Here is a 22,718-nt window from a genome sequence, read left to right on the forward strand (position 1 = left end):
TAGAGTGACCTAATCATTTGTATTGTATTTTATGAACGCTTATTCTAGGTAGCAAATCTACAATATAACTTATTGATTTCTGTTGCTTTCTCATGTTATCTACCACAGTTATCAAGGAAGGTTAAACCTAAAGACGCTATTAGAGCGCGACAGCGGATGTTACATTTATTCCGTTGTTCCTACATTCATACTACTTTATTACTTTAATTACTATTTTTGTTACTTTCATTACATTTCCATTTCATTTATTTCATTTTTTCCTTTTATACTACGTTACATTTCACTTCGTTGTTGCATTTGTTTTTCTGGATATTTTAAAAGCTTGAAAAGTGCAGCGATCGATTCATATGCTTTGTGTAACTGTCCCATGGCAACTTAACCGACTTCATAAGTTTCCCGAGCGTAGTTGATGTCAATATCAATTTTTGATGCTAATGGATAAATTTGGGGCGGATGTAGTGTAGCGGTTAGAGATTCCGCTTCTGCTCGATCGATCGGAGGTTCGAATCCGCCCTAGTGCTCACCAAGCCTTTCATCCCCGCGAGGTCAATAAATTGATACCAGACTTGTCTGGGAGGAAAAAAAAGCACTGACTTGACACATCGGCTAGCCACCGCAAGTCATTGTACAGGCCAGATACACGTTCGTAAACCTCAAACGATTCTGAATTGAAGTGAACGTGGTGGCGCATAACAAGCGGATTTATTAATGCAAGACACTTTAACTTTAATGGATAAATTTATAGGTTGAAATTCAATTTGCTTGGCGTCTTTACGAATTGAAAGAAATGACAGGTTATTATACGCATTGGCTACATTTATTTTCACGGAAACAAATACGTGGAAAACTTTCACACAACAAAAAGAATGCAGAGTGAACTCGAATGTGATATCCGTCCTATCCACTTGCTCCTGGTTGCATCGTGTGATGTTTTTGGCGCATTTGTTCCCCGAACTCTTCAGCTGCTTCCTAAAACATGGCACATATAAAAAATACTGTTTTAGAATGGAGATTTGGATTTTCGCTATCAAGAATCACTCCCTTACCTTCTCCGTAGGTGAAAGACCGTTCATCCATTGTTGGATTACCTGCATGAATCCTTCCTTGGTAGTTGGACGAGGCTGAAATATTGAACTATGATCTCATATTTTAACTATTTTTACCTACGGATGCAGTATAACCCATATAGATCACATGAATATAGGAGCAGAACTACCGCAGCACGTCAATATCTATCCGTACATCAACAAAAAAAATCTTTTTCTTCCGGTATTTGCGGAATAGTCACATTTTAATGGCGTGACCGACCGATGAGTCAGGCTCTGTCGTCGATGTACAAAGTCATTCATGGTTGAATCCTGGAGTCGACTTTGCGATCTAATCGATGACTGATGGTGACCATTAGGCATATACGATCAAAACACTGATGTAGCTCCGTCAGAAAACAAGTAATTTGACCCGCTTTCCCTCCTCCTAACCTCCTCCTCTCTTTTTATCTCGAATATTCCCAAAAGATGATGTAGACCGCACGTATCCATAGCTTATTTAGGTATTTAGGTATTTTTCTAAAGGTTTTTTTCTATGTATTTTGCTTCATTCAGGGACGTCACTGAATACTGCGCCCTTCGATGTTGGATGTGTTAGTTCTATTTTTTATTACTACACAAATACCGCACTAATCCATGCTTTATAAAATAGAGGAGAGCTTCCAGAGAAAGAGTGCTGGGGTAGTACCGACTTGTTAGTAGGATTTCTTAAGAATTACTAGTTAAAAAACAACTGACAAATGTACGATTTCGTATGTATTTCAGAAAACTACTATATAAGCTCTATATTTGAGTGTTGTTTATTTTTAAACGAAATGAAAACATCAAAGAAAAAAGAAACTCACGGTCATCATTTGACGTAATTTATCCATGCTGGCCGCGCTTACTCCGGGAACATCAGGTATTTCGCCGTCTAAATTCAAACATTTCAATTCATAAAGGGTTTTTACCAGCTATTCAGAAATATTTGACCCCGAATATTTTTTCCGGAAAAAAATATTCGGGGTTAAATATTTCTGATTAGGTATGAGCGATTTTTTTTGGGGTTAATAGTTGCTGAACAACTTTCTTGTCGTCCAACAACGATATTGTAGCATTGTAATATTGTGGCAGTAAATAAAATAAATTTATCGAGGTAAATTCCATATTGTGCTAACTCTTGCATTATATTTGGAACGTCCAGATACTGCCTAAAAATCCTTCAAGAAAAGATCTGCAAAGTTTCCCAGCATCATTTTCTCCTAATAAATGTAGATAACGCCTTAAAATCATGAAAAAAGTAATCGAAAAATAAAATAAAATTTAAAAATAAAATTGCTGGAAATTAGAGCTGTTAATTAATTAATTAAATTTTGCGGACGTCCATGTACAAACATCTATCAGTTTTGTCTAAATGTACTTTCTATGTTTCGATTCTGCAGCCTCAGGTTGCAATGGAGGTGCAGGAGTATGCATTTATTTATTTATTTATTTATCTACTCATGAATTGTTGAAAAAGTGAAAAATTCTCACGCCAGAACTCGCTGTAGACAGTCGATACGATAACCACCAACACAACGATCTTCATCATTTTGCAACTTCCTAGAATGGCATGGATTTAAAATTAGTGAGAACAGAATCCACTCGTACATAAGTTTTCTATATCAGAGATACAGTTTATCTTGGAAATGATTGGGATTTAAAGTTATCTTTCGACTATGCGTTGAAATATTCACGTATAATTCAAAAAATAGAAAATAAAACTATTCTATGTAATTATTCACACATTCATACGCATTTACAGAACAGAAAATGAAAAAAAATGGTGTTGTTACATTTAAAAAAAGCCGGTTGGATGACATTTTAACTATACGAACAATTCGCTGTATTTATACGTAACAACACGGATAAAAAATCATCATCGATACCAGTTTTGGTTCATTATTAGAACAGTAATCGTGTGGTTATTATGTTGATATGTGGGGGGAAAATAAAGTAGTGGATTTTGAGGGATTTATCGGAGATCAACGGGCAAAGCAACAGAAATCTCCTTTTGTTGTTGTGACGCTGAAATATTCCCTTTCATTCTCTCTGAGAGGATGCTGATCTTTGATCTCAAATACTCGTCGGTCCCATTTCTGTTAATCGTTGGTATTTATTACAAAAAGAACGTTTCATATATTGTCGAGTTGTTTCCACAATAAAATCATAGGACTACTGATCCGATCCTATTTCTCTGAGAAAGGTAGGTTTACTCTGAAGAGAAAAAAAGAAGAAAAGGAAAAATGAAAAAAAGCGAGGATTGTTCGCTGGAAGCGAAAATGTGTATGAAAAGATATGCACCTGTTCGTTTCATCGTTGCATTTTGCTCACATTTCTGGAGCAGGAGAAGGTCATGATTCAAATAAAAGCTTCAAATTACTAAATTGTCCCCAGCTTTACTGCTCGATTCACTTATCCCTGCTTATTCTCATTCTACTCTTCTCGTTGCTTGATTTTCTATTGTTTATTTGTATTCATTCCTTGCCTCTTACTCTGGGCACGCCTTTGAGCGTAATAAATAAATAAATAAATAAATAAATAAAAGCATCTTTTTATTCCTTTAAAGACATCACCCCACGAAATTGGGGTGGTGGGGATTCAGGTAGGTTATGCCTATACAAGGTCGTAGATTATGGAGAGGAGGGTGATTCCATCCATTCCTTCCTAATCTCCGTTAAAAACGGCCCGGAAGAAGCAGCGAGTGCACAAGGCTGGCGCGCTCCAATCGAACTCGTTGTAGAAGAAAGAGCGCCGGAACGCTCGAAACCGTATCTTCCGTGCCGTTTTTTTACGGCAATTAGGAAGAAATGCACGGAATCACCCTCCTTTCCATAACCTACGACTCCGCGTAGGCCTAATACCTGAAACCACCTCAGATTTGTGGGGTGATGCCTTTAAGAATGAAACTGTTAAAGTCGCTGGGATGCTCGGTTGAGATGTTTCACCGGTTTAGTTTTTACTGTAGCTTGCCTGAATGACTCAGAACAAATAGTTGAACAAAACAAACTCTATTCTTGCAGCAATGATCAAGGATAAACCAACAAACTCAACTCTAATGGAAAAACAACACCCGCCTAATGCTCACCTAAAAACTGAGTCAGGCCTAGTTCTTAGTTCCTGGTATTGTAACGGTCAATCATGCGTTACAACTTCTACAAAGGTACAACATCCAACAATCTCCGAGGACTCGAAGCCTCGACAGAACCTGTTCCTGATTTCTGCTTCATTTCTTTGCCAATGAGATTCTCGTGAAAATTCATTTGTGGTCTGACGTCTCGGAAGCCTCTTCTTTATCAGTGGACTGAAAATAGTTATTTAACAATATGCAAATCCCAGTAAACCTTTCACCTCAGCTTCCCAAATTTCATTATTGCTCCGACTATACAGAAATCTCCAGTAAGAAGAAGAAACTCTCTATTCTCAAAGATGAACGCAGGACGGACAATGCTATTGTATTGAAGAACAAGTAGTAACCTTTTTTCCTAAACTCAAAAATACTGGTGAGAATAGAAGGAGCTGGAAAAATTTTCCTACCTCCCGATCAAACCCTATCGAAGCTTGTTTCTTCAAAAAAAAACTTTTGTCGCTACTTTTTTTCGAAAATTAATTGGAGTGTCAGGTGGACACTCCATTTAATTCGTGTCCATTCGTGTGCTTTCTGCATCTAGTCTGTCAAAGCTACTCGTAAGATTTGTGTCGTGTATGGAAAGCATCGAATGAGCAGGAAACAAGGGAAATAGAAAAAAAAACACGGAAAAGAAAAGAGAGAAGAAAACACAAAAATATGGAGGAAAAAATTTGAGGTGTTGAAAAATCTAACGGGTGAAGTATGGGTGACGCAAGGAATAGCAGGAAGAACAACAATAAAAAGTTACAGTTGGAAAATTTGTGGCGTCCTTTGCTTCAGGAAAATCGGGAGATAAATAAGAAAAGAGTAAGAGAAAGATGAGTTCTTTCACAACCCAGGAAGATTTTTCATTTAGAGTGCGATTCGTTTTTGAGATCAAAACTCACGCTATCCACAGCACGAAATCTCAACTTTAGCGGACTTATCTATCTATTTAGATTGAGTTCAGAAGAAAAAAAAAGTAAATGGTGTCGAAAACGCTTTGTGTTATCCATTTAACACTCCATTTCAGTGTTCCGAAAGAATAATTAAACAATGATTGATTATCCTTTAATTAATAATTTAGTTATTAATTAAAGAATAATCAATTCCCAAATTTTAAAAAAAGAATCAAAACGCGACTTTCTTGTAAAAAGAGAAACCCCTTACAAAACGGTGTAGAACTTTTTGCCAACACTCATCGTTTCCATGTGAATTTTTAGATTTGAAAAAAATTTCACGTACTGTTTCTTAACCAAGTAAATTTATGAATCCTTAATCTTCCGGACTTTCCAAGATGACCATGGTTATCGCTAGAGGAATCTTAGTCACTTATACAGGTTCCAGGTCTCATGGAGTAACTAAAAAATGTTATAAAGAGACAGGGGCATGAGTAAAGAGAAAAGTTACAGTCATTGATCAGGCCGACGAAAGGAACTAAAAAATCGTTCACATTCCGGGAGTATGGGAAAACTAGTTTACGTGAAGAAGAGAAGTTATATAAATATGTGGGAATGCGGAAGAATATAGGTAGGATTAATAATAATGCATCGCCTACTTTTGGTCTACATCTTTTCCTGAGGAATTGCTCTCCGACTGAACGGAGACCTCGATGAAAGGTAAGAATTAGAGTTCTTATTAAGATAGTGTAGAAGAGAACAAGCAAACCTCAGAAAGAAGAAAGGAGACAGAAAAAAAAACATGACGGCAGCGATAAATCATGTAAGAAACTCAATTTACACAGCAATTTCTTAACAAAAGGGATGTCCAGAGCAGTGCACATCGTGGATATTGGATCAATATGACCAAAAATGGTTGGAGGTTCATGCGATCACGTCGGATCTTCTGTATGGAGAATATCAAATTTCGACTTATAAGAATACGGTAGATGATGAAGAAATGGAAGCGATTCAAAGTTTTTGTTGGTTGTTGTCTTTTGTTGGTTTGAAGTCTGCCTTACGTTGCTCGTGAGTATGGGACAATTTTGTTTTCACCCAAGAGATCACGATCAAAATCGATCAAAATTCTCGTATTGTTGACGGAAATGAGATGAGCAAGTAAGGTCCGCATGTTCTTTTTCAGAGCTATTAATTTTTGATCAATTGCTACCGCAATTGTTTATTTATTTACTGCATCTACATCGAACTGTTCACTGTATTGCTGAAAATACCAACTGCTCAACAGAAAATCGCCAATTGGTGAGTATTCTGCACTACATAGGAGAGCTGTAACTCATAACGACCTGAAGTTTTACTTTAGAAGAGGTAGCAGTGCATAAGAATAGAATTTTTGATAGGAACAAAAAAATTATGGATAGTTTTGATAATTTGAGTTTTTTTCTGATGAGACGTCAGAAGTGTACAACTTAAGTAATATTCTACAAAATTTTCATACGTTTTCATCAATAGTCATGCTAACGAGGGAAATAAAGGAGACCTCAAAGAGGTCCACATACTGTTCGTATACATATTATACCTTCACTTATGCGCATTCTCTTTTGCTGCTCTACGTATCTGCAGAAAATTCTCATCTCTATGAACCACTGATTATCTCAGTAATATTTTGCCGGTGGGATTGAGTTTCCTCAATAACTCAATAACTTCATTGAAGTGCTACTACTACTTGGAGAATTTTGCCCAGTTTTGCTGTATTTTATTTCTATAGCAGCGAAAGTTAACTTGTTTAAAGGAATTACCCCACGAATCTGAGGTGGTACAGATTTTAGGTGAAATATTCGTAAACGGGATAGTAGATTACGGAGAGAAGGGTGACTCCGTCCATTTCTTCCTAATTTCTGTAAAAAAAAAAAACGGCTTGGAAGATGCGGCGCCGCACAGGGCTGGCGCGCTCCAATCGAACTCCTTGTAGAAAATAGTGCGCCAGAACACTCGATGCCGTATCTTCCGGGCCGTTTTTTTACGGGAATTAAGAAGAAATGAACGGAATCACCTCCTTTCCATAATCTACGATCCCGTATACGAATACTCCACCTGAAATCTGCACCAGCTCAGATTCGTGGGGTGATGCCTTTAATAAGCGTCATCCACGGCTGTGTTGAAGAGAGCCCAAAGCTCTGAAGCTAAGTTGATAACGGAAACTTTAGAAAATCTAGAAAATCGAGTTTCTATATGGCACTAATGACAAAATTCACTTAACAGTTTGAATGTGACCTGTTAGAGGTGGTATTCGGCATGTTGTTTGATGTTTTAACGAAAAAATTTCGATGAAAGCATATTTATTATTAGCTTGAAGTGAAATAAGGATAGGTAAATATTTCACAAGAAGAAATGTTGGATGTTTGATTAATTTCATTCTTCTTGCTCTTCATGAAGCTCTTTTTGCCAGTTGCTCTTTCAGTTTGATCATTTTCTCCCTATGTGCATCGGCAGCTGCCTAAAACATTGAAGTGCAGAAAAAAAAAATTAAGAAAATTCCTGATGAAAGATGGTATAAAAATAAATGTGTCTTCAGAAGAAAAGAAATCCACTATACCTTTTCCGTAGCCGAAAGAGTGCTCTTCCATTTCTCCATTACCTGTTTGAATGCTTCCTTGTTAGCTGGACGAGGCTACAAAATCAGCATGTGTCTATCTTATCAAAATTTTCTCGCTAGCCTTGTGGATTACGAAAAAAGGATAAAAAACGCTGTCTTAGTGTAACAGCAGTACCTCCACAATGTACCAACAGAACTCTAACTAACTGAAGTGAAATTTAACATTGAAAAAAACTCCTTTAAAAAAAGAGATTGTAAAATTCAGTTCTTTGAAAGAAGCTGTAGTAAAATTCAAACTTACAGTTAGCATTTCACGAAGTTTCTTCATGCTTTCAGCGCTTATACCAGGTATGTCCGGCGTTTTACCGTCTAAATAAATTGATATTATATCCATAAGAAATCCTCTTCCTTCATTTTTCAAAGAAATTCTGCTTTTTCTTAGTTTTTATCTGTATTTTCATGTCACTCGGTTTCTTACTGTGATTGTACGAATCATTAGTAGATGAGTTTTTTGTAAAAGGTAGAATAAATGAGAGAGGCAGGGCGATCTGATTCCGTGAAATTAAAATCCTCACCCCATGCACTGTAGACAGTAACCATAAGAGCAATAAGGACGAGAAGCTTCTTCATTTTTTTTTCTGAAAAAAACTACTTTTTTTTAGATTTTTTGAAGCACTGCAGGACGCCACGTAGGAGGTGGTAAGGCCAACACTAAAAGCTTAAGAACCTTTAATTTATCACTCAGAATAGATCCATCAAGATCTATTACTTTTAAGTTTATTTACTTTTAATTTTTCCGTCTTTCTTTCCAGATAGAAATGTCAAAATGGAAATTCCTCACGACTTCGTTTATCAGTTCAGAACAACAATAAATCTATAGATTTCACCAATAAATTCTCAACGGCTCATTATTGAGAAGCACACTTTTCAGCGGTTTATTTTTCATAAGTCCCTGGATTCTTAAAGCACTTTTCTGTACTTAATTGGTTTATTATCCTCGAATAATACTATACACAACATTTATGGAGAAAAACGAAAAATCTCCCGACCAGATACGAAAAAAAAAACAGCGCATTATTAATGGGTTAATGATCAGGATTCGTGATCTGCAACTGTGACAAATTTCTAATTTTCATTTCTAAATTTTTGTAACTTACATTCAGCTCACACGAAATAACTGCTGAATGACCAAGAAAGGTTTTTAGAGAAAATCGAATGGTTCCCTTCAGAAATCGCGAAGAAAATTCCTTTGTGCTCAGTCGCACGGTAAAGTGGTTGATACATATTTGTAACCATAAGCTTTACGGTAGAGCATTAATATTCCTTTAATGTTGTACCGTAAATGTTAGGCGCTTCAAAAGAAATTAAAATCCACCATATCCAACTCTAATCTCTGAGGAAATTTAAGGACCTTCGTATGGAGTCATTACAAAGACGCTTTATTTCAATGTTTTGATGACTTTCTGAGAAAACTATTAACTGCTTTGGTGAATTTTCTGGAAAAATTAATTCTTATAAGTATAATGATCTTCAAAATATTACTAAAATATACTACGGAGTTTAGACAAGGTTATTTTTATGGACAGTCAGTTTTGTTTTATGACACTTTATGACTTTATGACAATGGGAAATACGTATGCGGTTTTGCACCGATGCACAGTGACTGAATAATGAGAGAATGATGCGAACTGCATGAGGGGGTCTGATGAATCCAGTATTTATGCGAAGCACCAAATTACCAGTTCTCATCATCGATACTAGTTTCGACCTCATTATTCTGAAAGTTATCGTAGTTATGTGGTTGAAATTGAGGAAAAAAATCATCTATAGCCGAAATCTGGGGGATTTGCCGTGATCCGGAACAAAATTACCGTTGGTTTTATGCGAAAGAGGTTGAGTCATTCGTAGCAAAGCGAAAAGTCCTTGATGTATGGTGTTTGTCTGTTCCCTCTCTGAACTCTTTTAATTTTCAAGCAATGACTAATCAATTATCCTATTAATCCCTAAAACAAAGTCCGCTTATTCCTGCGTCATAATTAAACGCGCTGCCGATCACTTTTGTTATACTGTAGAATCATTACCATGGCTCGATTCGTTCAGTCGAAAACTATTCACGTTCACTCTTTTAAGTTTCTTTTAGGTTTTTCTGTTCTACATATCTTTTGTTATGCTTTGAAGTGACTGCAAACTTTCTGTCAACGAAATCAAAAAAGGTTAAAAAAGCTTACTTTCGTTGGAAAATATCTGCTATAGTAAACAAATGTTCATCTAACCTAAAGTGGTTTGTAGTTTAAATAATTATTTCAGTTTATTTTCTCAGTTACTTGAAGTTCACAATTTATTCTTAGACCATTTCTAGACCACTTTTTTTTGAAAATAATCATATGTTCTTAAGTTGTTTTCGCAATATAATCAGAACTAAGTTCCAAGTTCGACCTTCTTTGAATCTTGGCATCATAGAGTTTGATTGTGTACTACTTTCTTAAGCAGAACCAAGATTGTCATTGATCTTTATTCTGGCTAACGTTTCGGCGTCGTCGCCTTCTTCGGAGCCTGGAAAAATCAAAGACACGTGTAATCTACTCTCTCAAACGCCTCGTCATCCCACAAGATCTCATGGAGTTTAAGCAAACAGATTATTTAACTAAAAGCAACATCAGAAATTTAGCAGATTTTCCAGTTCGCCTCACCTTGATAGTTCACCGGAAAAAATCGTGGATGTTAGCGGACCACCAGTTGTGAGAGTTGCGCCGCTAGTATTAACTAGTAACGAAGCCCCCGCCTCTGACCCCGGTCAAAACCCGCAAAGGTTCTGATATGGCGCCAGCTCGTTGGTCACAGCGATGCATTCTTCTTTACGAAACGTTAGCCAGAATAAAGATCGATAACAATCTTGGTCCTGCTTAAGAAAGTAGTACACATAATCAGAACTATTGATCCGTTCCTATTTCTCTAGAAAAAGGAAGTTTAGTTTGGTGAAAAAAAAGGAAGAAAGTGAAAAGAAAACATTTCAAGAAGGAGAAGGTTATCATTCAAACAAGTGCATCTATTTATTTAAATAAACATAGGGATGTTAGTTTGCTAGACTGCTATGTTGTTTATTCAACACTTTAGTCTTCACGAAAGTCTGGATGAGTCAGAACTAAGATAGATGAACAAAACAATCCCTATCCTGGCAGCAATGATCAGGGATAAGCCGTCGAACCACCAAAACCAACTCCATTGGAATAAGAGCACCGTGATCTGAAATCTGAGTCAGATGATAGTTTTTGGTACGGTCGATCACTTTCGCGGATTCCACGAGGCTCTTTTTCTGTGCCATCTAAAGAAATTGTGGGGCTAACGTGACAAGGTCCCAGGCCCTCATGCGTTTTGCTCGATTTAAGGATTCCCCACCTTCTTTTATATAAAAAATCCTTTGTTTTAGCAGGTCATTTCATAGCATCACTTCCATCGAGCGGCGAGGAACAGATCAGAGTAGATGTAGTAGATGATTTCCTCCATGCTCATTCTCGATGTTCCAGAGAGTTCGCATCCTAGTCTTTCGTTTTAAGAATTCACGACAAGCATTGCAAATGCTCTTTCCCGCCTTAGCAGCTTTAGCCAACACTTCTGCTCATCTTTTTTTTTGAGGTTTTCTTCTATTGACTCTTTGCAAAGCATTGCAAGCTCGAACGTGAGTTCTTGGTTGCCTGCTGCTCGTGCAGCTCCACGCTGACGTATCAGTTCTAGACTCTTGTAGTGGTTTTAGAACTTTGAGCCTTCCTCGTGCAGTCATAAGATGTTCAACAAGCTAATTGTATTCCTCGTCGATGCTGTCCAGTGCAAAATCTTTGGCTGTCACATCACCAACAGTGGCAATGTAGAAAGTGTGATCTTTTCTCTAGAACTTCTCTAGGTTCATATAGAAGGCTTCGATTTCTTCTTCTTCTTCTTCTTCTTCTTCTTCGTAGCTTGATGTTAGAGAGTAAGCGACAAAGATTGTGAAAGCTGGCACTGGACCACATCTTCTCATTGGTAGACTCCGATTCAGATCGCAAGCTGAAAAAGTAGACGTTCTTTGCCATACTCGTGTTGAAAAGGACACCAACTCCACCAATTCCTGTACTATCGTACGTTTCTAAGAACAGTTCTTTCCTAGTTTCATATATAGCATTCACTAGGTGGTGTTGCCTCGTCTCGGTGAGTCCGACGGCGTATATAAACTTCCTAGCCTCTATTATCAAATCTTCGATAGCCGCTTCCGATGCAAGATTACGTGCATTATAAGTAGCGATCATTCTAGTTCTTTTTTGTTTCAGTAGCCTAGATAACACTTGCCACACTTTTTGGCGTTAACGTACCAAGCATCACTTCGGAATCAGAAGACTCTCTCTTATTACTGTGAAATGCATAACATTTTAAAACCCATGGGCAGGTCGCGAGTGTCTAGTTCCATGAATTTTTGGGAGCACATTGCGTTCTCGCAAAGTGGACAAATGGAGCTTATTTGTCGAAGGAGAACCGCCTCCGTTGCACCTTCCAGTCACTTGAATGTAGGATTTTGCGTGATTGACGTACGAATTACAAAGATGTTATGAGTCCGCCCTTGCACTGCAGAAGCAGGGGGTCCGTACCCTGAATCTACGTGCATCTCAGCGCAGGGACAAAGCCACTTTTGGTTCGCGATTAGCACCCTCTCTCTCACTTGGAAACAGCTCACGTAGCCTCGCGACTAACGACTGCAATCCCTCTAGTGTAGAAGATTGTTGGCCAGGCGGCCTTATACATGGAAAATGAGGGTAAGTACTTACACAGCTGAAAATGATAAATTCCTTTCTTTTCAATGTTCAATTAATTCTAATTTCAATTCTAATAATTTTTCTAACTTATTTCTAATTTTTTAAATTTTTTTAAATTTAAAATCACTTAAAACCATCAAGTTTTCAGATTGCCAAACATCATTTCAAGGGCGTCCCGTTAGTGCAATTCGCCGGACTTTTTATGGAGTTAATGGGCGATCGATATACGTGCAATGATCGCTTCTTCTGCTGAATATTTTATTTGTTTCATCTTTCTTGTTTTGATCTCAAATATTCTTCAGTCCCAGTTTTGATAATTGTTGGTGTTTAAAGGATAAACTAAAAAATAAATTGTCTGGCGTTAATCAATCCGCTTGGAATGTGCCAAATTCACTTCAATTCAGAATCGTTCAAGATTATCGAACATTTAACTGGCCTATACAATGACTTGCGGTGGCTAGCCGATGTGTCAAGTCAGTATTTTTATCCTCCCACACAAGGCTAACACCAATTTGTCGATCGCTGAGGGTGAAAGGATTGGTGAGCAATAGGGCGAATTCGAACCTCCGATCGATCGTGCAGCCAGCGGAACCTCTAGCTGCTACACTACACCTGCTCCTCTTGGTGTTTATTATAAAAAATTTTGCACATATTGTCGATTTGTTTCATCGGTTCATGGGAAATTTCAACATTGTTTCAATTATACAGGAAGTAAAAAGAAGTTATTAAAAAAAGTTCTTCCCACGTAAGAGGAAGAACTGACTAGTCCCACGGATGAGCGAAAGTGTAGCGGGATTTGCTATCTGATCTAGGAACAACTCTTGGTCGTTTATATGCACACCGCAACATAGCAACGGCAGGGACTCAATACCCTTTCACAGCAGGCTAAGCAAGTGCAAATCCCTTCAGGTATGAGCAATGCTTGGACGCGAAAGCGTGTGTCCACACCTCCAGACAATCCTGGGATGGCGGCTATCTCTAGCTCGCGGCAGCTTCTCCTGCTCCTCCTCTGGCTGATAGTACCATTCGAGAATTGCGCTTGTTGTTCGTTCGGCTCATTTCCGCCTTCTCCCTGTTCCGGCCCTACAATGGCTCCAATGAAAAACGAAACGCGGAACCTGGCTTTTAGAGGCAAGAGTTGGCGGGGCGTAAAGCGCTGCAGGACTTGTTCGCGCCCTCTCCGACGGACCCTTTAGATAGAATCTTAAAGGGTCGCGTAAAATTCGTGACAATGGTTAATGTTTGTCCCAAGTTCGACCTTCTTTGAATCTTGGCATCGTAGAATTTGATTGTGTACTGCTTTTTGAGCAGAACCAGGATTGTTAATGTTTGATTAATCTAAGTGCAGCAGTGGTTTTATTGGTCATATACAGCAAGTTCTCTCCTAAACCTGAATTGATCGTGAAAACCTTGAAAGATCGAGTTTTTGTATAGAGTTAATGTCAAAATATACTAAATTGTTTGAACGTGACTTGTTTGAGGAAGTGTTAAGAATATTTGAAGAGATTGCGAATGAAGGGATATTTATTATTAGTTCAAAATGAAATGAAGGGTAGGCAAATGTTTCACAAGAAGAAATGTTGGATGTTTCATTTGTTTCATTCTTCTTGTTCTTCTTTAAGAAGTTTGTTTCCCCGGTGGCCCTTTGTGTTTTTTCATTTGCTCCTCATGTGCATTGGCTGCTGCCTAGAACATTGAACAATGAAGAAATTCAAAGAAATACTCGGGTGAAGAAGGTAAAGAAATAAATTAATCTTCGGAAAAAATGCGAAGAAGATCTCCCATACCTTCTCCGTATCCGAGAGAGTGCTCTTCCATTTTTCTATCACCTGTTTGAATGCTTCGTGGTTGGCTGGGCGAGGCTGAAAAATTGACACGAGTTCATCAAATCAAAATTTAACTGTAGTACTGTGGGCTACAAAGAAAGAGAAAGGCACGAAAATGCTGTCGTGGTGTGACAGCAAAACTTCTACAGTATAAAAATGAAACTTGCGTTGAATAAGATATTTTTTGCTAAAATTCTAAGAGTATTTTAAGTAGCCTAAGTAGAACTTAAAGGCAGCGTATAGCTGTATACATAGAGCTTAAGTAGCGTAGAGCTCGAATAGTAGATCGTCTGCTACGCGAACTCTGTGCTTTCGCTTTATTCCGCATCGTGTCGGAATCGTGATACGCAGCCCTTAAAATCGAGGAGAAGTTTTCTTCAACCGTCATAAAATCAAAACTTACATTCAGCATTTGACGAAGTTTCGCCATGCTCTCAGTGCTTACTCCGGGAATGTCAGGCATGTTACCGTCTGAATAAATCGATATTAGTTCAAGAAGACATCTCCTTAGCTCCTTTAAGAAACTTTATGCTTTTTTCCCACTTTCTATCTAGATCTCTCTTCCTATCAATATTTTCTTTTTTCTTCACTCTGATTCTGTGAATTACTAGCAAATGACAACTGTATGGCAAAGGTAGAATAGATTATCTAGATAAGTAGTAAGTGAGTTAGTTTCCTGTATTCAAAAGCCCACCCGGTGGCAGCCCAAAGACAGTAATTGCGAGAACGATGAGCACAAGAAGCTTCATCATTTTCGTACTTCCTGAAGAAAATGGAATTTTACTGGATGAAGAAATGAAACAGTGGAGAACTGTACACTGGAGGTGGTAACGCACAAACAAAGAGCATCAATAAGAAAGTTTTTTTTTAAATTTAAATTAAGGAAAAATTTTGGGAAAGTTTTCTAGTTTACTTTTCAAAATAATCAAATTCATTGTAATCAATGCTTCGAGCTTTCTTATTCTTTACAGGTAAAAATAAAAAAGTCGGAATTTTACCTAACTTTGTTTTCCAGTTTAGAAATTAATAGATTTCACTCATTGATGTTATTGTTTCATGTTTGGCGCCTGTTGCGAATTCCTCATTTTTATCACTACAGTCAGCAACAGTTGACATGGAATAAGCAACTGTTTAGAGGTAATCGAATGCTTGCCTTCGTAAATATGTCTCAGTAGATCTTCGTTGTACGGTAAAGAATACGTTGTTTGAGCAATATACCAAAAATATTTGGTGAAAAAAAAGTCATTTCAAAAACGATCTCCCTAAAGGATTTAATTAGTTTCTAAGAAAATTGTTATTGGCTCTCCTTCAAAATTTCTTTAAATTCATTTAAAAAAATCAAGTTCAGTAAGTAGTATCATCATCAGTAAAAAAGTTTAAAGGAGTTTGGGTAAACTTCAAATCTATGCAATGATAAACAAAATATGTATGTAATCATGAGAGAATGATGTGAACTGCGTAGCGGATCCGATGCACCCGGTATTTATGCGAAGCAAAAATTACCAGATCTTACCATCATTACTAGTTTTGAACTCATTATTTGAACAATTCTCATAATTATGGTGTTGGATTGAATTGAAGTGTAGTGAAAACATAAAGATATTTAGCAGAAATGTGGCGCATGTGCCAGAGATCATGAACAAAATTACCGTGAAAATCGCTAGAAATAGTGGTTTTATGCGAAACAGTTTGAGTCATTTCATCGACGCAAAGCGAAAAGTTCCTGATGTATGGTTCCTGTCAGTTCCCCTCACCGAACTACTTTTTTCAGACAATGACAAGTGATCATCATGCTATATAATAACGGGCTTAGTCTGTCGTGTGTGTGTGTTTGTTTGTTTGTTTGTTTGTTTGTTTGAGTGTGTGTGTATGAGAGAAACGAAATTCCAAAAATGGGGTGCGACGGGTCCATCGGCGTCAGATTGGTGCGCAATAACTTCACCTGCATGTCGCAAAAGGTGAATGGGACGTTGCAAGCGTTCAGTAGCCGCTTTTCTTGGACTGCTGTTTTTAAATTATTCAGCTGCTGACGATACTCTTCCGTATTGAGCTTTTCCCTCGATTTTAAAAGCTCATAATGTATTGGTCCTTGAATGTCTCACCATACACACAATATTCTCTTATTCACAGTCAAATTTGGTTTAGAGGTGGAAGGGCTATCAGAAAGTTATGCTATCAGAAACTTCACCTCCACCAAACATTTTCAATAAATTTCGACATGCTTCTGGTGCATTTCTTCCTTGTTGAAAATCGTATAGAATAAAAAGGATAAAGGATAAATTCACTGGCGTATCAATCCACTCGGGATGCGCCAACGCGTTTTACTGGAATTCGTAATCGTTGAGGTTTTGGAACGCGTGTTAGCCTATACAATGATTTGGAGGGGGGGGGGGGCGGCCGATGATCAAGTAGTTTTTATCCTCCATTCATTTATTGTACCAATTTATAGAATACCTAAGCTGCGCCATACCCGCCCTATCGTAGAATACAATGATGTAAATAAACTTTATCAATAGCTATGGGTGCGCTATCGCTTCACACTTAAGACTAATGTGAATCAACTGTGTTTTATTTAATTTGCTACTTCAGTATGTATAAATCAGCGAAAAAAAAATAGACAGCCAAACATGCGCCAAATAAACATGTGGTCACCTATCGAACCTAGTTGTAACAGAAGCGGATAGAACTTTCCGGTAGACCTGATATGTTAAATTTTCTGGTTTTTTATGTTATGTTGGATGTGTTTACCGAACGTTAATATGCTGAAGGATCGGAGAAGGTGCTGTCAATGTTGCACAAACAAGTAGTTCTTCAAATTTTATTGAATTATTTAGAAAAAAAAGTAACTACCATAATTTCCAGTGTATAAGAGAGGTCCCATACATGGGTGCAGCGTTAAACACGGGAAAGAATTTTCATTTTATAGGCTCGCACGGATAAATCTGAGAAGAAACATGAACATGAGAACAACTTTGTAATCGCGAAAAACAACTGTAACTAAAAATACCGGAAAGTAAAAAATTCTCATTTTCACAAGAGAACTTTCAAAGATCTTCCTGCCGAGGGCAAGTGGCCTTGTAGACGGGAAACGAAGGCATATACTTAAATACACCTACGCATGTACTATTTCCACCTCTTCAATATAGAAATATTTCTAATTTTTGATTTGAAACTACTTAAATTCATAAAGTAGTCAGGTTACCAGACATTTTTTCAAGTTAGTCACGTCTGTACGATATTGCCGGAGTTTTTTATGTTTAAAGGTTAATTAAAATACAAAAATCTAAGATAAAAATGTTAAATAAAAATATTAAAATAAAATCTAAACGCAGCGATTCCTTTATTTTTTATGTACAGCAAGCTCTATGTCAAAGCTAAACTAATAAACCAATCACTTGGAAAAAAATCTAGTTTTTAAATGGGCGACCTGTTTAAGGGAAAATTCGATAGTTGGCTAGTAGAAAAAAAAACGTAAATGAAGATATATTTATTACTAGTTTGGAACGAAATAAGAGTAGACTAGTGTTTCACAAGAAAAATATTGAATGTTTAATTTATTTTATTCTTCTTGTCCTTCTTTACGCAGTTTATTTCCCTTGTTGCTGTCTCTGTCTTATCATTTGTTCCCTATATGTATCGGCGGCTGCCTAAAATATCCAACCAAAGAGGAAATTAAGAAAATCCTTAATCAGAGATGGTTAGAAAATAAATGTGTCTTTGGAAAAGGAAATCCGCTATACCTTTTCCGTAGCCGAGAGAGTGCTCCTCCATCTTTCCATCACCTGTTTCCATGCTTCGTTGTTGGCTGGGGGAGGCTGAAACACACGCAACGACGAGTTCATCAAGTCAAAATTTTTCTGCTAAAAATTGTGTTGTGGATTACAAGAAAAAAGAGACAAAAACGCTGTCATGGTGTAACAGCAGAACTACTACCCTATAAAAATATAACTCTCATTGAAAAAGATATTTTTTGCCTAAATTTTGAGAGTATTTTTAGTAACTTAAGTAAAACTAAATAGCAGCGTGTTACGATTTTGAAGTGGCGAGGAAACAATACCGGAAGCGAAGAGTTCGTGTAGTAGATTACGGTAACTAACGTGGTTCCGTCCATCTTTTCCCGATGATCCCAAAAAACAGCGTTTAAGGCGCCATTTTTTCTTACGACGATTTCAGTTGCAACGCGCCATCTTTGTAATAAATAATGCTTGCTCACTAGCTTATTTATGCAATAGCAATGAAAAATTTACTCAGGGGACCACATTGTGCACAGGGGTACGTGTTCTAACGTACTTCGTAGGAATTGAAGCGTTTCTTACACAGTTGTTTACGCCGATTCAGAAAAAGTGAGCGGAATTACGCTGGGTCCCGCAATCTACTATGCGAACTCTATGGTTTCGCTTTGCTCCGCACCACGTCGGAATCGTGATACGCTGCGCTTAACATCGAGGGAAAGTTTTTTTTAGAGCGGTCATAAAATCTGAACTTACATTCAACATTTGACGAAGCTTCGCCATGTTCTCAGCGCTTATTCCAGGAATGTTAGGAACGTTACCGTCTGAATAATTCCATATTAGTTCTAGGTGGCATCCTCTTAGCTCCTTTAAGAAACTCTTTGATTCTTTTCACAGCTTCTATCTGGATCTGTTTTCCTGTCCGTTTTTTGTTTTTTTTTCTAACTTCGACTGTATCAATTACTAGCAGATGACAACTTTTTGGCAAAGGTGAGGTAGATTAGGTAGACAAGTAGGCAGTGACCTGGTTTCCTGAAATTAAAACCCACCCCATGCGCTGTAGACAGTAACAGCAAGAGCGATGAGCACGAGAAACTTCATCATTTTCGTACTTCCTAAAAAAAAATGAAATTTTGCTGGATAAAGAATTGGAGCACTGGAGAACCGTACATAGGAGGTGGTAAGGCTAGCACTAGTCGCTTGTTTTTAAAAAAAATTGCAATTAAAATTAATAAATAATTTCGGAACTTTTCCAATTTATCACTCTATGAAGTCAAAATCCATTGTGGTCAAAGTTTTAAACTTTCTCATCCATTACAAGTAAAAATTTTGAAAAATCGGAATTTTTTCCAAACTTCGTCTACTAGTTCAAAATGTTTATAAATTCATAGATTTTTGTCAATAAATGTTTGTCAATCAATTAATGTTTTACTGTTTGATTTTACAGATTAATGTTAATTCCTAATTTTTATCCCTACATTTCTGTTAGTAGAACATGGCATGGAACCCATAAGTGTTCAGAGGTAGTCGAGGTCCTGCCTTTGTAATTCGCAAATAAAATTTATCAGGTCTTTGTTGTACGGTAACGGATTCTGCAATATACCAACAATTTTGTGCCATAAAGGTTACGCACTTAAAGGAAAAACAAAATCCCTAATTTCTCATGTAAACATTGAAAAATTGAGGTTTTTTTGGATCATTTCAAGATTCTTCTTCATTTTTCGTTTATATTATTCATTCATCGGTCCATTTTAATGTTTTGATTAGTTTCCGAGAAAATAGTTCCTCGCTCTGGAGGATTCCTTTAAAATAATCAATTTCCATACGTTTAAAGGAGTTTAGGTAAACTTTAAAACCATGGAATGGTAACAAAAATAGGTATGGTGTTTCCGACCAATGAAATCATGGGAGAATGATGTGATGTGTATTTTAGGGGGTCCAATGCATCCTGAATTTATGCGAAGCAACAAATTACCAGTTCTCATCATCAATACTAGTTATTTGAACTCATTATTTGAGAAGTTATCGTAGTTATGGCATTGAGATTAGGGAAAAAACCATATATGGCAGAAATGTGGAACACGTGCCAGGATTCGCAGCGAAACTACCCTGGAAATCGGTAAAAATTGTGGTTTTATACGAAACCGGTTGAGTCATTCGTTGGGAAGCAGCGAAGTCATTGACGTGTGATGTTTGTCGGTTCCCTCTCCGAACTGTTTTACTTTTCAGACAATGACTAATCGATTATAGTATTAATCCTTAAAAAGTCCACTAATTCCTAGGTCATAATTGAACGTGTTGCGGATCAGTTTTCTCATACTGTTGAGTCCTTCCCACTGATCGATCCGTTCGATCGTAAATTATTAACTCTTTAAGATGTTCTCTAATCTTCTGCTATACTTCGAAGTGGCTGCAGACTTTCTGTCAACGAAATCAAAAAAGTTAATAGGTTACTTTCGTGGAAAAACATCTGCTGGGGCAAACAAATGATCCATCCAACCTGAAGTGGCTTATAGCTCAAATAAGTGTTTCTGTTTACTCTGTCATTCATATGAAACGATGACTTATCCTTAGACCACTTCTGAACTATATTTTTGGCTTTTTTACTACTGTAAGACTTTGAAGAAGCAGAACAAACACTCTTCATGGAGTTTAATTTGGTCCCGAAAAGTATGCTGGTTCACTTTTTTCTCTCCTAAATTTGATTTCGAATTTTTCCATTTTTGCCTAACTCAGATTGATTTGATTCTCTCCTAGAAGAAAAAAAATGAAAAAAAGTGAATGAATTTTGGAGGCAATCGATTGGCACAATGATTCTGTGCAAAAGAGAAGCAGCATGAGCTGTTATTATGGTTTAAGAGTACTGGTGCTTATGGTCCTATCAGTCTGGAAGATCCATTAATGCTCTGTTTGTGTATCTGTGCTTATGTATATCCATAATATTTATCTAGGCTGAGTCAAAAAATATTATCAAAAATGCTCCACTGATCCGCTTGATCCTCTATTTTAATGGTCCGAAAAAGACAAAGAACAAAAATTCACATGTTCTGATGAGGTTTTGAAACCTCGCTATACTTCTGTTTATGCTTCTATTAATGTACATTCCAATTGTACCGTTCTGTGAATTATAACTGTCTGATATTATGTGAGTAGATCAAATCATCCATATCGTACCTGATGATCCTACACAAAAATATCCATTCGTTAGTACATTGAGGAGCGAAATATGCTGAATGTGATACTAGAGACCGCACATCCGGTGGGACACTGCGTGAGACTAGTTTCAATGCATATGGCTTCCGTTTTCACTACCATGAACGATTATCGATACAGTGATCCAGGGTAGTGTGGTACATAATCGAATCAACATGCGATTGTTCCAGTCAACCTGCTCTATTTGGGCCTCTGAGGAAGGAGAAGAAGTCATAACCTCTGACTAATAAAGGATCTATCTAAAAACTAATAGAGAACATGTTTTGTAGGGTTAGAAGCATCTCTCCAAAACTGTTTAGGATACCTTATGGTTACTTTTTTATTTCTATGCGCACCATTAGGTTTGAAAAAAAAGGCCACATATTATTCCTCAATATTTTTGGTGATTCTGGATATCTTCAGTTGTTTTCAAGGTAACCATGGAGATCAACAATGGAATCTCAATCATCTGGATAGATTTCAAAGTGCACGGTATAGTTAATAAATCACTTCAGAGAAAGATGAACATAAACAAGGAGAAAAATTATAACCATTGATCAAGACGACAAAAGAAACTGAAAAATACTTCACATTCCAAGAATAGACGAAAACTAGGTCAAATGAGGAAGAGAAAATGTGTGGAACTACGTAAAAATATGAGTAAAACAAATAGTAGTTGTGGATCACCCCTCACTTTTAAGCAAACACCTCTTATGAGAAATTATTTCCTAGCTAAAAGTATACGTGAAAAGAAGGAGACGGAGTTTTTATTAAAGTAGCAAATCATATTATGTATAAGCTCCCGGATAAACCATGTAAAAGGAAGAAAACGAAAAAAAACCATAACTGGTGGAATAAATCATGCACGGATCTCAACTTCAATAAGAGTGCCGTTACAACAGAAATTTGCAAAGCGCAAACGTCGCACACATCGTTGATGTTGAATCTATATGATCTAAGGCGGTAAGAGGTCAACATGATCAAGTCAAACTATATGAAGTTAAATATCAGATTTCGGCTTGTAAAAATGCAGTAGTTGACGAATTAATACGATTGAAGTACTTGTTGGATGTTTTCTAGGTTGCCGTAAAATTCTCGTGACAATGGAACGAGTTGAAAGGCATCACCCACGAATCTGAGGTGGTACGGATTTCAGATGGACTATTCGTATACGACATAGTAGATTATGGAGAGGGGGGTGATTCCGTCCATTTCTTCCTAATTGCCGTGAAAAACGGCCCAGAAGATGCGGCATGAGCACAAGGCTGGTGCGCTACAATCGAACTCCTTGTAGAAAATAACGCGCCAGATCGCTCGAAGCCGTATCTTCCGGGCCGTTTTTTACAATTAGGAAGAAGTAGACGGAATCTACTACCCGTATACGACTACTCCACCTGAAATCCGTACCACCTCAGATTCGTGGAGTGATGCCTTTGAACTCGTTCCATTGTCACGAGAATATTACGGCAACCTAGAAAACATCCAACAAGTATTTCAATCGTATTAATTCGTCAACTACTGCA

The 22,718-nt window shown here is 37.3% G+C and overlaps 5 protein-coding genes across 5 annotated transcripts; all 5 read right to left on the reverse strand.

Moving 5' to 3' along the window:
- Window positions 1-897: 897 nt before the first annotated feature.
- Window positions 898-2,616, reverse strand: RB195_012993 (uncharacterized protein; the record flags this gene model as incomplete). Its single annotated transcript, XM_013444800.2, has 4 exons — window positions 898-969; window positions 1,047-1,121; window positions 1,892-1,959; window positions 2,559-2,616. 4 exons carry the CDS (start codon window positions 2,614-2,616, stop codon window positions 898-900), a joined length of 273 nt encoding a protein of 90 aa, XP_013300254.1.
- Window positions 2,617-7,497: 4,881 nt separating this feature from the next.
- Window positions 7,498-8,295, reverse strand: RB195_012994 (uncharacterized protein; the record flags this gene model as incomplete). The annotated part of the gene is made up of 4 exons (XM_013444801.2): window positions 7,498-7,566; window positions 7,666-7,740; window positions 7,967-8,034; window positions 8,241-8,295. The coding sequence occupies 4 exons, from the start codon at window positions 8,293-8,295 to the stop codon at window positions 7,498-7,500; spliced, it is 267 nt and encodes an 88-aa protein (XP_013300255.1).
- Window positions 8,296-11,548: 3,253 nt separating this feature from the next.
- RB195_012995 (uncharacterized protein) lies at window positions 11,549-11,945 on the reverse strand (the record flags this gene model as incomplete). Its single annotated transcript, XM_064202617.1, has 2 exons — window positions 11,549-11,706; window positions 11,774-11,945. 2 exons carry the CDS (start codon window positions 11,943-11,945, stop codon window positions 11,549-11,551), a joined length of 330 nt encoding a protein of 109 aa, XP_064058498.1.
- Window positions 11,946-14,063: 2,118 nt separating this feature from the next.
- RB195_012996 (uncharacterized protein) lies at window positions 14,064-15,024 on the reverse strand (the record flags this gene model as incomplete). Its single annotated transcript, XM_064202618.1, has 4 exons — window positions 14,064-14,132; window positions 14,234-14,308; window positions 14,676-14,743; window positions 14,967-15,024. 4 exons carry the CDS (start codon window positions 15,022-15,024, stop codon window positions 14,064-14,066), a joined length of 270 nt encoding a protein of 89 aa, XP_064058499.1.
- A 2,835-nt stretch (window positions 15,025-17,859) lies between these two features.
- On the reverse strand, window positions 17,860-19,107 carry RB195_012997 (uncharacterized protein; the record flags this gene model as incomplete). The annotated part of the gene is made up of 4 exons (XM_064202619.1): window positions 17,860-17,919; window positions 18,013-18,087; window positions 18,760-18,827; window positions 19,053-19,107. 4 exons carry the CDS (start codon window positions 19,105-19,107, stop codon window positions 17,860-17,862), a joined length of 258 nt encoding a protein of 85 aa, XP_064058500.1.
- Window positions 19,108-22,718: the final 3,611 nt, after the last annotated feature.

This window comes from Necator americanus, chromosome V (genome assembly GCF_031761385.1).
Source record: "Necator americanus strain Aroian chromosome V, whole genome shotgun sequence".
NCBI classification, from domain to species: domain Eukaryota; kingdom Metazoa; phylum Nematoda; class Chromadorea; order Rhabditida; family Ancylostomatidae; genus Necator; species Necator americanus.